The 15,911-nt window shown below is 46.2% G+C and overlaps 1 protein-coding gene across 1 annotated transcript in view; it reads left to right on the forward strand.

The window, feature by feature from the left end:
- Window positions 1-15,911, forward strand: part of LOC120371459 (antigen WC1.1-like) — a 47,242-nt gene that overhangs the window by 22,353 nt on the left and 8,978 nt on the right. Inside the window, exons 5-11 of the mRNA XM_039487260.1 lie at window positions 7,189-7,224; window positions 7,575-7,691; window positions 9,043-9,138; window positions 10,554-10,637; window positions 12,644-12,733; window positions 13,703-13,837; window positions 15,008-15,109. Coding sequence (XP_039343194.1) covers window positions 7,189-7,224; window positions 7,575-7,691; window positions 9,043-9,138; window positions 10,554-10,637; window positions 12,644-12,733; window positions 13,703-13,837; window positions 15,008-15,109 — 660 coding nt within the window. The remainder of the gene's footprint in view (window positions 1-7,188; window positions 7,225-7,574; window positions 7,692-9,042; window positions 9,139-10,553; window positions 10,638-12,643; window positions 12,734-13,702; window positions 13,838-15,007; window positions 15,110-15,911) is intronic.

Consider the following 15,911-nt stretch of genomic DNA (forward strand, 5'->3'; position numbering starts at 1 on the left):
AGGCCTCATTTGGAGTACTGTGTCCAGTTTTGGGCCCCACACTACAAGAAGGATGTGGATAAATTGGAGAGAGTCCAGCGGAGGACAACAAAAATGATTAGGGGGCTGGAGCACATGACTTATGAGGAGAGGCTGAGGGAACTGGGATTGTTTGCCTGCAGAAGAGAAGAATGAGGGGGGATTTGATAGCTGCTTTCAACTACGCGAAAGGGGGTTCCAAAGAGGATGGATCTAGACTGTTCTCAGTGGTAGAAGATGACAGAACAAGGAGTAATGGTCTCAAGTTGCAGAGGGGGAGGTTTAGGTTGGACATTAGGAAAAACTTTTTCACTAGTAGGGTGGTGAAGCACTGGAATGGGTTACCTAGGGAGATGGTGGAATCTCCTTCTTTGGAGATTTTTAAGGTCAGGCTTGACAAAGCCCTGGCTGGGATGATTTAGTTGGGTTTGGTCCTGCTTTGAGCAGGGGGTTGGACTAGATGGCCTCCTGAGGTCCCTTCCAATCCTGAGATTCTATGATTCTATGATACACAAAGTGTGACTCATTCCCTACACACTGGAATTCCTCAGTCCAGATTGGTCCATGTCGTTCTCTGAAATGAGCTCCTCCTGGGATAGATAGAGCTGTTCAAGACTGTAGTTCTTTACAGATAACACTGGCAGCTTTGAGGCCAAAGTGTGCATCACAGATTGTAGCCCAGGTGTCTCCATGTCTTACTTCCACACGTCCTGAGCAGGCACTGTCCCCACCAACCAGCTGGAGCTCAATTTGTTCTAGAAAGCCAATGAAGGATGAAAATTACAAAGTAGCCTTAAGGAGTTAGGTGTTCCACAGCCCTATAAGTTTGGCAAAAAGCCCATCCTGGTGCAGTGGGGCAGTGCAGGCAGCAATTAGAAATTATTATTATTTTTTTTTACAAAAAAAGGCGAGAGGGGAATTCAGTAGCAATCAATATACATTAGAAGTTATGAAATGTAGAAACTTGATAAGGGAAGGTAAAGCTATCAGGGAAAACTCCATGTTTGGCAGGGATAAGAACAATAACAATTTTTTTTAAGTATGTTAGGAGCAAAAACAAAAAACAAATCCTAACAAATGTGTAGGCCCATTACAAATGGAGATGGTAATATAGTTTATAATAATGCAAATAAGGCAAAGGTGTTCAATAAACATTTCTGGTTTGGGATAGAAGTAGGATGTGTATTCATAATATGTGAAGAGGGTGATCCACTCTGCAGTCTGCTGGTAACTAAGGAGGATGTTAAGCAGTATCTACTAGTGATATTTTTAAAAAAAAAATTGGCAGGCCTGAATAACTTATAAAACCTTGGAATAAGTAGAAATGTAGGACTGGAAGGAACCTCACAAACTCAGCTAGTCCATCCCCCGACACCAAGACAGGTTTCAGTATACCTACCCCATCCCTGATAGATGTTTCTCTAACTTGTTCTTAAAAGTCACCAATGACGGGGATTCCACAACCTCCCTTGGTATCTTGTTCCAATACCTAACTATACTTATGGTTAGAAAGTTTTTCCTAATATCTGACCTGACTCTCCCTTGCTGCAATCTAAGTGGATTATTTCTTGTCCCACCTACCCATCATAGAGAGAGAGCCCAAAACTGGACACAGTGCTCCAGCTGAGGCCTCACCAGTGCTGAGTACAGCAGGACAATTACCTCTTCTGTCTTGCATAGGACAATTCTGTTAATAAAATCCAGAAGGACATTTCCTGTTTTCAAAACAACATCACCCATTTCAGTCTCTGATCCAATATAACCCCAGAACATTTTTTGCAGTACTGCTGCCTAGTCAGTTCTTCCCCATTTTGGATTTTTTTGCATTTGATTTTTTCCTACCAAAGTCTAGTACTTTGTACTTGTCTTTACTGAATTTTAATTTACTGATTTCAAACCAATTCTTCAATGTATCAGGGTCATTATGAATTCTAATACTCTCATCCAAAGAGCTTGTGACCCCTCCCAGGTTTGTGTCATCCACAAATTTTGTGAGTTTATTCTTTACTCCAACATCCAAATCAGGCCCAGGAGAGTGATATTATTTATGTATCCATAGGAACACAGTGACCAGAGAGAAAAGTATTAAAGCAACTAAAGGCCAAACAAGCATATGTCTTACCTAATCCTCAGCACTTCCCTCAAAACCTGGGCTGGCCCAACCTATCCCAAGTACCCCTGCTTCTGGGGACTGGGTTCAATCTCCTTTCCTGCAGACCCTGCCTCTCCCTCTCTGTTCATCAGGGCTCTCTCTTCATAGTTCCCAAACTCTTTGTTTAATTTGCCCACTTGAAGGGCCCCTCCCCTCTTCCAAGCTAGGGGGGTTGTGCCCAGCTTGGTCAGAGGCAAAAGTTGAAAGGCCTTGACCCCTGTAGTGTCAATTAAGTACCAGTGACTGGGGTCTCTGTAGCCATTGTCTGCCTTGTTGGGACATGTGGGGAGCTCCAGCAGGAGTTACTCTTTGAACCCTGGTAGGAAATGGCAAAACAGCAATAAAAGAAACAGAGGTAACACATAATATACATAAACATACAGATATCTCCCATGGTCTTTGCAGGGGTCATAGTGGACAAGCAACTGAACTAGAGCTCCCAGGGAGATGCTCTGAAAAGGCTGAGGTGATCCTTGGAGGGTTAAACAGGGGAGCAGTGAGAAAAACTGACTGAAACGCAGGATTTCCAGCTCACAGGAAATTTTGCTATTTCAAAGCTTCCTGTGAACCAGAAATCCCCTCAACAATTTGTTCTGGAAACACCAACACATGGAGTGTCCGATGTGAAATTTGCTCCCAGGGACACCTGCAGATGCTGAGTGACACTGACATTCTTGTCAGTTTCACCAGTGCTAAGAGAAAAAGAAAAAATGTCAATTTCTCTCAGCTGCTGCTGGGGCTCCCAGGGTTTGTGGCTCTTGGGCAGCCTCGCCATGCAGACTGCCGTGGGCTGGGGACCCCTGGGCTTCCAGACTCCTGGGCCAACTGGTGTCCCAAATACCTCACTGGTCTGGGAGTCTCAAAGCTCTGGAGTCCCCGGTCTGGGCAGTCTGCAATGCAGGGCTGCCTCAGAGCCGCAGACCCTGGGAATCGGGATCCCACCCCAGGATTTCTAAATTCCCTGCTGTGGATCTGGGAGCTGAGCCCTGGTTAAAGCTGGGACTCCCTTCCCCATGGCAGGGTTGCCCTGGAGCTGCAGACTATAGAACACCAGAGTCTCTGGTCCTGGGGCAGTCTACATGGTGCAGCTATCCCAGAGCAGCTGACCTGAGATGACTGGGGTACCTGGCCCCAAGGCAGTCTGCATGGCAGGGCTGGCTGGAGCCCCCCAAGCGAGCTGGCACTTAACCATGCAGGTTTCTGCTACAACCTGTCTGTGGTCTGGAGAAAGTTCATTGCACTCGACTGACTTTTATGGGAAATGTCGAGTTCAACAAACCAGCATTTTCCAATGAAGCTCCATTTTGTTGGATAATTTCTGACCAGGGAGGTGATTTTACCTCTGTGTACAGCATGGTGAGACCGATACTGCATCCAGCTGTGCTGTCCACATTTTAAGAAGGATATTTAAAAAAAATGAAAAGGATGCAGAGAAGAGCCACAAAGATAATTTGAGGACTTGAAAATCTGCCTTGCAGTGAGAGATTCCAGGCGCTCCGTCTATTTATTTTTTAAAAAGACCAAGAAGTGACGGGATTATCATGTATAAGTACTTGTGCTTGCACAGGGACAAAACACTGGTAGTAAAGGCCTCCTTATTCTACTGGAGAAAGGCAAAACAAGAACAAATGGCTGGAAGTTAAAGCCAGATAAAGTCATATTAGAACTAAGTCATACATTTTTCATAGTGAGGGTGATTAACCATTGGAACAAACTAAAAAAGGAAGCAGAAGATTACTCACCTCCTGAAGTATTTAGATGAAGACTGGATGCCTTTCTGGAAGATGTGCTTTAGCCAAACAAAAAATATTGGATTCAGTTCAAGAATAACTGGATTAAATTCTATAGCCTGTTACCCAGGAGCCAGACTATATAATCTAATGTTTCCTTCTGCCCTTAAAATCTATAAAGCTAACCTCTAAAAGGAGGTAAAATTTGTAAAGTCGAGCACTCAGACATTCAGAATGCCAGACTCGTGCTGTCCTCTGTAACCTTAATTAGTCCCTGTTGTATTTCCATTGTGATACAGTCTTTAATTACATCATCAAATGCTATTTTTGCCACAGGACCCTGCCTCACTCAATGCACAGGACACGTGGTGCTGACTGAATGGGTGGATGGTCAATAGTTCTTTTTATACTCACTGTCAATGTGTGGCCCCAGCCCCTATGTATTGCACATCATCCAGACTGAACTCCAAAAACAGAATTGTTAATTTCCTCTTGAGCTTTTCTATAGAGCTCATTTCTTTGGTAGCTGAGTGTTTCACAAACATTAAAAAGTTTCTCTTTACAACACCGCTGGAAAATGTTGTTATCTCCATTTTACATATGGGGAACTGAAGTCTCGGGAGCAAAATCAGGACCTGTACATGGCCGTCATCAATTTGATGAAGGCCTTCAACTCTGTAAATCGCGAAGTCCTGTGGAAGTTGCTAGCCAGATTTGGCTGTCCTCCAATATTTATTAAGGGCTTATGTTGAGATGACTGCCACCGTTCTCTGTAATGGCCTGGAGATGGATCCTTTCCTCATCAAAATTGGGGTTAAGCAACAATGTGCTATTGCCGCAACCCTGTTCTCCATCTATTTAGCAGTCATTTTGGTCTGTGTAAAGACCGCCTCCCCACTGGAGTTGACATTCAATACAGAATGGATGGGCAAATTTTTAATCTTCAACGTTTCCGCTCAAAGTCTAAAGTTGTCAGGCTGTCCATTACTGACCTTCAGTATGCTGATGACTGTGCCATCTTTGTGCACACTGAGAACGACCTTCAGTGCTCACTGGATTTTTTTGCACAAGCATACCAAAACCTATGACTCTCACTCAATATAAAAAAGACTAAAGTGTTCCATCAGCCTCCTTCAGGTGCTGCACATAACCCACCACACATAACCATCGAGGAACAGACTTTGGAGACAGCCAAACACTTCTGCTACCTCAGAAGCCAACTTTCTCAAAATTTAAAAATCAACAGTGAGATCCAGCACAGGATCCAGTGTGCCACAGATTTGGGAAACTGCTCTGATGAATTTTCACAGCTGTGACCTACGGCAGGACACCAAGATCCAGGTCTATGAGACAATTATTATTCCTTCACTCCTTTATGGATGCAACACCTGGGTGACCTATCGTTAGCACCTCAAGAGTCTGGAGAGGTACCACCAACGATGCCTCCGGAAGATCCTTTGCATCAAGTAGGAAGATTGCTGCACTAACACCAGCATCCTCACTGAAGCTAATATCACCAGCATTGAAGCAATAATCCACACTCACCATCTCTACTGGGCTGGACATTGTATGCGGACGCCAGACACTCACTTCCGAAAACAAGCCCTCTACTTTCAGCTCACCCATGGTCAGAGATCCTGTGGTCGTCGGAGGAAATGCTACAAAGACACACTGAAAGCGTATCTCAATAAAATGCATGTGGACATCACAAGCTGGTAAGAGCAAGCCACCAACTGACCCCAATGGTGCCACATCCTCTATCAGCAGTGGCCTGCTTTGAGGAGAAGTGCTTTGCCCTCAAAGCTGAAAAGAGAGTGTGACATTCTATACCTTGAGAGAGCATGCTGTAACCCCCATATTCCTCATTTTTATATGATCATGCTCTTACATACAAAGCATGCCTTGTAAGGTATCAGAGGAAAGGTTATGATCTACTGAAAGCCATTTCTCTCTCCATATATGTATATCATTAATGCATATGAAGTTTTGAGAATTGTGTAGTATGGTTGTCAATAAAACATCCTGTAAATTGGGGGGAATCAGACAGGTATTAGCTCCCCAAAGGCAACTGCAAGGAAAGTAACCAGTGCCTGGGAGGGGATCTCAAACCACCCATCAACAGCCATTGTTTAGCAAGGGAGCTACAATGCAATAACTCACCTGCATAAGGCCACACCAGGGGACTTGCTCAGCCTTGCTTGGAGAGACTCAGGCTTTGCCTACACTACACAGATTTTAGTGACATGGCCGTGTCGCTAAAAGTCGGGCAGTGTAAATGCTGCTTGTCAGCACTTTTACTAACAAAATACTTCCACCTGCTATGACCGGGATTTCTGTTGTCAACAGGAGAGTGCTCCTGCAGGCAATGAGCTGTTTACACTGCCACTTCCCAGGCAAAATTTTTATCTTTTGGGGGTGGGTCTTCTTTAAGCACTTGTGACCGACAAAAGTTTTGTTATTCAATTGGCAGTGTAGACAAAGCCACAGTAATGCTCACCTGACTCTGAAGTTGGGGGAGGGCAAAGCCAAGAGGGAGAAAAGGACATGATAAAAGGAAGATACGTTTGCCATTCTTGTCCTCTCTCTTCCACCTACATCTACAGACACCACACCAAGTGACTGAAACCCTGATCAAAAGGGAGAGCTCGGCTGAAGAGCAGCCAGCCAGCTTGCGGTGAGAAGCATCTAAGTTTGTAAGGGCATTGAAAGTGTTAAGAGCAGCTTAGAATGTGGTTTTTTTTATTTTTTATTTTGTTTGACCAAATCTGACTTGTTATGTTTTCACTTATAACCACTTAAAATCTATCATTATAGTTAATAAATTTGTTTGTTTATTCTAACTGAAGCAGTGCATTTGGTTTGAAGCTTGTCAGGGACTCTTTTTGGGATAACAAGCCTGGTGCATATCAATTTCTTTGTTAAATTGACAAACTCTTATAAGCTCGCAGCATCCTGCGGGCATAACTGGACACTGCATTACGAAGGTTCCTACGGTGGTGTCTGGGACAGGGGGTACTGGCTAGTGTCATTCGGTTGCACATAGCTCCTGCATCCATCACAGGCCCCAGTGTGCTGGTTTATTACTAGAGCCCTCATTGCTGCACAGAGCACAGGGGACTTGGACCCTGAATCACTAACAAACAGGCCCTGTGCTGCTGTGAGGAAGTTTGTGGAGGTGACAGCTGGAGACAACCAGGGACTCTCAGTGGTGAGATTCCCCCCGGGAACAGGCACGTCACCCCGCACTCCTCACTCCAGGCTCCAACTCTCCTCCCTTTCCCTTTGCAGGTCTGACAGAGAGGACGGATTCTCCAAATAACCCAGGTAAAGAATCGCCCATCAAGAGTTAAATTTCCCTGGTGTTGGGTCACAGAGGGAGGAGCTGCAAGCTGCAGCCTGAGGGAAGGAGCTCCTTTCCATGGCCTGGGAAATCTGAGGGTGGGAGCTGCAGGCCCTGCTGAGCAGGATGATTCTTGTCGGCTGGCTCCAGCTGACTGGGCAGGGCCCATGGTTTAAATAGCCACCTGTGAGCTGCCCCCATGGTTCACAGACTGTGTCCCCACCTATTATCCTGCTGGCCTGGGCCGTGCAATGAGTGACTGGGGAGCTCCCTGGGTCCCCACCCTGACACTCACAGGATAATCTCTCCTTGTCGCTTATTCATTTCCATCCAGCTGACAGTGGGAGACTCACAGCACCCGTCATCATCTGCGTTATCCTGGGGGCCCTGCTCTGCCTGGTCTTAATCATCCTGGGGGCAAAGGTGCGAAATGCCAGGGCACAGCACAGAGGTGGGTGCTGATTGGTGTCACTGTGTGAAATGCCTCTGCAATAGCAGGGGGATGAAGGGTGTCAGGGTGAGGGGTGATGCCAGGCTGGGTGGGGTGGCCAAGGATGCCTGTTAACTCCTCTCTCATTTAATATTTCATTAACTGTCTCACAATGGAACAGCCCAGTCAAGAAATCTGGAGATGATACTAGCTAGGGAGTGTCACAGTTTCAGAGAAGCTGCATCTGTATCTCCCCAACCCTCATGTGATCCACTCAGGCCTCCAGTCATCATCTATATCTGGGTGGGAACCCCCTGACCACCTCCTTGTTGCCAGCGGTTTTTAATGCTGCACAGCCCCCTGCCTTCCACTGTGATACCTCCAGCAAACCAGTTTGCCTACAGGTCAGCCCTCATGCTGTGTGTTCTCCTGTCACACCCCTCAGGGAGCCCCAAGGCAGATCAGCATTGTATATTGTTAATGCTGCTGCAAACATCACAAGGCATTTGGGGGAGGGACAAAGGTGTGTGAGTGGGGAGTGGAAGTTTCCTTTGCAGGTATGAGAGGCCGAGAGGGGAGGAAGGAGACCAGCAGCGAATGGGTTAACTCAACACTTCAGCTCATTCAGTCTCAGGTTAAAAATAAGATGTTGCCCCCCCACCCAAGGCCATATCTCACAGCTGGCGCTGGCTTTCAGCTGAGAAAGATGGGGGCTTGAATGTGCTCTAGCAGCTGTAAGAAAAAAAATCCAACTGTACAGACCTGCAAGACAGCAAGGCCAGCAAAAAAAAAAAAAACACAAACAAAACAACAAGTGAAGGGGCCGAGCCTTGCGTCCCAGGAGCCGGGGTGTTTTGGGAAAGCTAAAGAAACCAGGGAAAGCTGGTTTGGACTGGCACAAAGGGCACCAGGATCAAAGGTCCCCAAACGGAGAACTGCCCTCCTTCCCCCCCCCACCCCCCCTGCGCAAGGAGCCAGGACTTAAAACCCTCCTGAGAGCTGGAGCAATTCTGAGATCAACAGCAGACCAGGACGGCTTGGGTTCAGGACAGCACTCCCATCCATCCTCCCCCCCCCACCCCCTTCTTCTGATGCTACACCCAGGCCAGGCCAATCTTGGGTAGTGCATGTGTGAGTATGAAATTGGGTTAGGGCTTGGGGCGCTATCACTTTCTTTCTTCCCCTAAGTGACATGGGAGCGGTCCCAGCACTCTCTGCTCTTATATTATTTTATCAATAAAGCTTTAAAACTTAGACACTTGGAGTGTTCCGGTATCTCCTCCCCAAAGATCCTGCGGCATCAGCCTGATCCTATCCTGTTTCCCATCTCTGGTTTCAATGACCCTGTGCAAACCCTGCCCTTTGTTTTCAGTTTCCAGAAGACCCTTGGATCCCTTCTCAGAGGCCGTGTATGAGGAGGTCGATTATAACCTGATGAGAGAGAAGCAGGAGATGTTCAGTCGCTCAGGTCTGTGGGTCTTAGCTGTTCCCTGTTAAGAGTATCTAATGCCCTTCCCATCTGAGGCCTTGACACAGAGTTAAATCAGCTTCAGACCTGTGAATGTCATTGGAGCTTGGCACAAGTTTTCATTACAAAATGTTTTGGTGAAAAATGCGGAGTCAGAGACACAGAAACATTTCATAAATTCCTGTCAATTTCACCCAATTGTTCCAAATACACACAGAACAATTCATTTCATTTCAACACTTTCTAAAGAAAACATTTTGTTTTTTTCAATTTGATAGTATTTTTCCATTAGAAATTTCCTTTAATTTTATCTATAAAAACAAACAAATAAACAAAAATTAAGTAATGAAGAACACCACATGGTTTCATTCAACATTAAACTTTGTTTTTAACTTTTGCATTTGCCAAAAATTGCCAAAACGAAAGTCATTTTTAGCTCAATTCATAACAATGTTGGGGTTTTTTTTGCTTTTTTTTCCCAAATGGCCAGAGAACCAAACTATCTGGTTTTTTTTGCCAAGCTCTAGCTGTGGAGCTCGGTCTGTGGTGAGACCAGCAGTTACTCATGTAGACTGAGGGAGATGGGCTTCCTTCCCACCATACACTGAGTGTCCCTGTTCTAGGGACAGTTAATGTCACTCTGCCCATCCTGCAGCCTTGGAGTGTAACCAGGGAGGGGTCAGGAAAGCAAATGTATGGGGCCAGGCTAAACTATCATTTGAAAACTGCTCTGGAGCATTGGAGCAGCTGATGTTCTGTGCCCCCCTACCCCTGCAGCCACTGGTCTGCTGGGTCGGCTCCCTCCTGCCTCTGGAGCAGAGAGATCAGCCCAGGAGAGCTCATGACTTTGAATCACAGCCCTGTTATCCTTCGTGCCATTTTGTCTCAATGTCTGATGGGAACATCCTGCCCAAGGGCTGTGCTTTGGTGGGGCTCTGGGAACATGCTCAGGGCATCCCCCAGCACCACTGCCAAGATGGTTACAGTGAATCACAGACTCTGCTCTGGGCCTTTCTTGGCCTAATCTGGAAACACCACGGAGAGCTGATCGACTGATTCATGGAGGAGGTGGGTATTTACCCTTAAGAAGGAGGAGTCCCCTCTGTGGCTGAGGAGGCCAGGACCATTGTGGAACTTCCCTGGACTAGCAGCCAGAGACGTGCCCTTCACTCACCCCAGTATATTTAAGGTCAGATTGTAGCATCCCCTCAATCACATTTACCACAGTGACATGGAGATTTCTCTTGGAGAGTCTGTGTCAGCATCTCACCACTCAGAGTCATTGTGAGTCACCATCTCCTGTAGAAGAAGGAATAGACTGAAACTGGAAATCCCGCTCCAGGCCCCAAATGTGTTCCCAGTCCCAAAGTCCTGCTGTTCTCACTGTGATTAATTTCTGGTTCTCGTCTCTCCAGTCTCCTATTCAGATGACTCAGTGGCGAAGCTACAGTATGATACCAGGGACAGTGAAGGGGAAAACGATCCTGGATCAGAACAAGGTAATGGGGGAGGGGCAGACTCAGGCCAAGAGACCAGAATCTTGGCAGAGAACAGAATTTCTATCACACTTTCTGCAATCACAGCTATTTCCCCTCAGATGGTTTCCATTTTACACAGTTGAGTCTGTCAGGGCTGAATCTCCACTCTGGCACTTCTAGTGCAGAAGGTGGGGGCCTGCAAGTATTCTAAGAATTCATACTGGCCAGCCCAGGCTTGTATTAAACTCCCAAGGTTACAGCTTCTCTCTGATCTTGACTTGGTAAACGCTGCCACCAACTAAGTGCAAAAAAAAAAGGAAAAAAAAGAAAGAAAACTTGGACACAGGAAGAAACACTTTGGAATTCCTACCTGTGGAGTATCCTCAAGCCCTTTCACCCCTCCTCCGGGGAAGAGCTGAGAAAGAAAACAAAGGAAATTCACTGTTGCCACCAGCTAATTAAATAACATAGGCACAAACCTCTTAGGACACAAAAATCCAAATCCTTCTTAAAAACATACATTTTATTAAAACAAAAAGAAAGAAAATACAGCTGGAACTTAGGCTTTTGCTAGATTTTAAAAGAGCAATTCCAAAAATTAAGCACCAAAACTAGCTTTCTTGGGGTTCATCTTAAAGGTTATAAGCAAACAAAAGCATCAGGGGTTAGCACAGTAGAGATCCACAAGGCAAAATAAGAAATAAACCTGATAGCATCTAACTAAACATTCCCTATCCAAATTATTTCTTCTAGATATGGAAGATACTTTTTCATACCTGGTTCAAACCTTAAACAGCATTCCTGCTTATAGCATGGCTGCTCCGTGTCCCTGCAGCCCAGAGAACGACAGACAAAGGGAAAGTTTCTTTCCCAATTTTTTAAAAGTTCTAGGCTTCCCATTGGCTCTTTTGGTCATGTGCCCACTTTTTTTTTCTTTACCTGGGGGACTTTTTAACACTTTACAGGTAAAGCAAGTAGAGAACAGCTACCAAGAGGGATTTTACAACTAACTGGCTGGCTGCGTGTCTATCAAAGGGAGCTACACCTTCCTTCATTTATCACTGGGTCTAATCCCATTGAACAAGATTTTTGCCAGAATCTCAGGATGGGAATATGTGACCATCTCCTGAGTATGCACCCCTGGGAGTGGCTCCCAGTGACCTCCCCAGGTGAGGAGCTGGAGGAAATGGGTCAGTCTCTTTGGGTGGAAAGCATCAATGCCCAGCAAAGCTCATTTCTCACCTGTGAGAGAGATGAGAAGATTGCCTTATATTATCATTACAGATAGGCTCAGCCTAACTCACTGATCCGAACCCACCAGAACTTTGGGGGAGGGGGATTTGCTGATTCTGACTCCAGCTCTGGATCTCAGTTTTGGGGCTAGCAGCTGTTGCTATAAAAGGCTGAAGCAAAACCCTGGATCTGAAGTTCCTTGCCTAGGCCCATCTCTAGTTGTAAACGAGGCAGCATTTCTACCTCAGCTGCTCTAAAGGGAGTCCATGAATTTGGGCTCTTTGGGAGTTTAGCCTGTGGCTGGGGGAGGAGACACTGAGCAGATGAGCCAGTTCTGCTGAGAAGCTGGAGCGCTGCCAAGCTGAGCCCTGGGCTGCCTGAGAGGCTAGTGGAGAGCAGGAGCTCACAAAGGATCAGAACAGTGACCTCCCAGCATGAGCTTTAATTCCTGCAGCAGGGAGGTTTCTCCTCCCCAGTGAAACAGGAGATCAGCTGGATTCAGAGACCATCTCTGGCCTTGCCAGGCCTGTGTCCCAACCTGTTATCTCAGCACAAGCCCAGATCCTGCTCCCACTGAAACACATAAAAGCTGTTGACGGATTCTGCAGGGACAGGATTGGCCCCTAGTTATTTCTGTAGTTTTATTGTAGTTCTCTGACTTGTGCCCTTCTCACCATGGGCCCCCGCGACTTCCCCTCTCACATGCCATGATACACAGCTCTGGTTATAAGGGCCACCTGTGCTGAAGAAACGTTGTTGGTGCCAGGGGCTGAGTGTGGTGTTTGCTGTTTCAGACGGAGCTTCCCCAGGTGAGTCTCAGCTGGATTACGATAACGTGGAGGAGCCTGCCTTGAACGACGTCCCCCAGACTCCAGACGGCCGAGGTGAGCAGTGAATTCACCTCCTGGAAGCAACATCATCCCGACAAAAAACTAACTGTATTTCCCAGTAGGGACAATAGTGGTTTGTTAAGAAAACCACAAAGTTCACCTACCAGTATTGTCAATTGGCGTAACACTAGGGGCGCTGACCAGATACATTACAAGAGCTGTGTGGAGGTAGGGAAGTGTGTGATGTCCTAGGCCATGACAGAGGCCCATTGCAGAGACTGAAGGAGCAGTTTGCTCAGAAGCAGCCCACGTGGTACTTGGCTCAGGTCACTGTCCCGTGAACCTCACTGCCATTGCACTAGGGTTACTCACTATTTGTAAACATGATGCACCAAAGCAGAGACTTTTACATAGCAGCAATTTTCCCTGCCAGCCTTTCCTGACATGCAGCTATGGCAGCTTATATACATCTGTGTCAATCACGCTGGGACAGGGAGGTTGGTGGGACAGAGATTTTAAACCCAAGGGCCCGTGTTCCCACCCTTATTAGCTGGCTCAGCTCCCAGTGGTGTCAGTACATTGGAGCCTGATGGCAGTTTATGAGGTAAATTTTATCAGGAGAACACATTGAAAAGACATTTTAAAAATAATGTCCAGTTTAGGAAGCTAGGAACAAACTCTGGACAATTCCAAGTCATTTATATTTGTAATTATTGTAACCAAATGCCTTGTGGAGCAATCCCTCTGGACTAGATCCCGGTCACCTCTTTCTAGAACTCCCCCATCCCCTTGTCACGTGAAAGCTCTAGGATCCACTCAACCAGCTATTGAAACGTATCAAATCAATGTGATATATAAAACCCCTCAGTCTGAGGTTTCCAGAGGAGAGCTCCTCTTACCACCCTGAGGGTGGCAGTGCTGAGAGATCCCCAGGGACCAGTGAGGCTGGTGCATCTGCAGCTTGTAGTTTATTTCTATCTTCACTGTGAATATTGTCTTAATTACTTCATGTCTTCATGTCAGATGCCCCTGCCCTGCCTGGAGATGTCACAGGAGATGATGCCAGAGAAGTGTCTGACCCTGAAGGTGACCCTGGATTGGGGCAGAATGATGAGCAAGGCACTGGGGTGAATGACAGGGACAAGGATTCACAGACAGGTGAGTGGAGAACTGTCTGCACTTCACAGTGTCTGTGCAGAGTGGGAGGGCTGTAAATGTGGAGTAAACAGCAAGCTCTGGCCAACCCAACGCCTGTGAGACAAACTCTCCTTCTCTCATCTCTCCATTCCCTCAAAGCAGAGGCTCCACTGCCTGCCATGGGGAGAGGAACAGCAGGGTCCCTGCTGGGTGGTGCTGTATATGCTCGATTCCCACCAGTTCACCGAATGTGTATCTTTTGGGCAGAATCCTATACACCAAAGTTCTGTTACTGATGCACCAGTGTTAAAGAGCCCATGACACATCCTGTAAAATATGGGATGAGCTTTGCTCATTGTCCTTGGCCAATATCTCCCTCTCTTCCCCATTGTGTCATGAGCAGAGACATCATCAGCCACCCCAGAACAGGTGCAGCGGTGATGAAATGTACATTGATTAGCACTTGATAAGAATAACGTGCTAATATTCATAATGGGCAGAATGAAAGTTATAATGTTCTTAACTAAGCGCTCCTTGCTGGTAAGTGCTCGGGTTTTGTACATGAAGTGACAGGTAGCTACAGCTGGCACTTGGCAACTTTACCTGGTCTGGCAAACAAAGATTTTAATTTCCAGACTATGTATAGAGATGATTCATTAGAACATGTCATAGACCGAAGACTGAAGGGGGGACACGATTCTCAATCCGTACTGTAGAGCAGTGGTTCTCAAACTGGGCAGCACAGAATATATTCTGGGGCAGCGTGAGAAGCCAGAGCACAGATTGGTCCTGTCCGGGTGCCCAGTTTTTTAGGCAGCACCGCCACTGGCAGCCATGCAGAAGTAAGGATGCCATGGTCTGGTGTTGCCACTCTTACTTCTCACTGCTGCTGCTAGCAGTAGTGCTGCCTTAGAGCTGGGCTTCTGGAGAGCTATATACTTATATGGCTCTTTCAATGCCCTACTGCTTGTAATATTTAGCGAGAGCTGGATGTTGATTGTTTTTTAAAATTGTTACATGTACTTGTGTGGTGAGGAGGGGAGGTGTCAGTTACTATGGATTCAAAGAAAGGGGCCACAATCAAATAAGTCTGAGAACCACTGCTGTAAAGTACACTCCACCTTGCCCTGCAGCCGCACATAACCATAGAATGGATCCAGTGACTGTATGTCTCCCCCTTGGTGTTTTCAGGTTGGAGTCGGCACTCGCTAAGGAGTGAAGTTATTTCTGGGATGGAGAAGGAAACCCCGTCTCTGCCTCCTGGAGACACAGGTTATGATGATGTGGGACATGGTGACTCTGGGGTTTCAATATCATAACAATTTGATTGGACAAAATAACCCTGTCATGATGTAAACCAGGGGTCGGCAACCTTTCAGAAGTGGTGTGCTGAGTCTTCATTTATTCACTCTGATTTAAAGTTTCACGTGCCAGTAATACATTTTAACATTTTTAGAAGGTCTCTTTCTATGTCTATAATATATAAACAACCTATTGTTGTATGTAAAGTAAATAAGGATTTTCAAATGTTTAAGAAGCTTCATTTAAAATTAAATTAAAATGTAGATCCCCCCCCGGACCGGTGGCCAGGACCTGAGCAGTGTGAGTGCCACTGAAAATCAGCTCGTGTGCCGCCTTCGGCAGGCGTGCCATAGGTTGCCTACCTCTGATGTAAACGCCTCACCTCTTTCTCTCAGAAATGATAGCCCAGAGAAAGGCCCTTCCTAGCTGATAGACAAAGCAGGTGTTTTTTATAGGATTTGTGTGAAGTTTCAGGAAATACAAGAGTGAGTGGGAAAAGGTTCATAAGCTTTCTTTGTATAATTTCCCATTGTTTGGAGGGGGTGGAAGTTTCCTGCTTTTTTATGCCTATAATTTCTTCAGCTTGACTTTATGCCTTTTTCATATTAAATTTTTTCTGAAAGTCTTCCCCTTAGTGGATGTTTTTCTAGCCAGATGGAGTGTGCAGTTTCCAGGGCTCACCACAAGGAGAGGCTGAGATTAAACAAACCAAGAAATGAGGGAAGACCACCTCTGGGTATGGCTGGCTGTTTGGTAGGAGGCTGGGTTTACACATCAGGCATGTGGTAAAAGT

This window comes from Mauremys reevesii, linkage group 1 (genome assembly GCF_016161935.1).
Source record: "Mauremys reevesii isolate NIE-2019 linkage group 1, ASM1616193v1, whole genome shotgun sequence".
NCBI lineage: Eukaryota > Metazoa > Chordata > Testudines > Geoemydidae > Mauremys > Mauremys reevesii.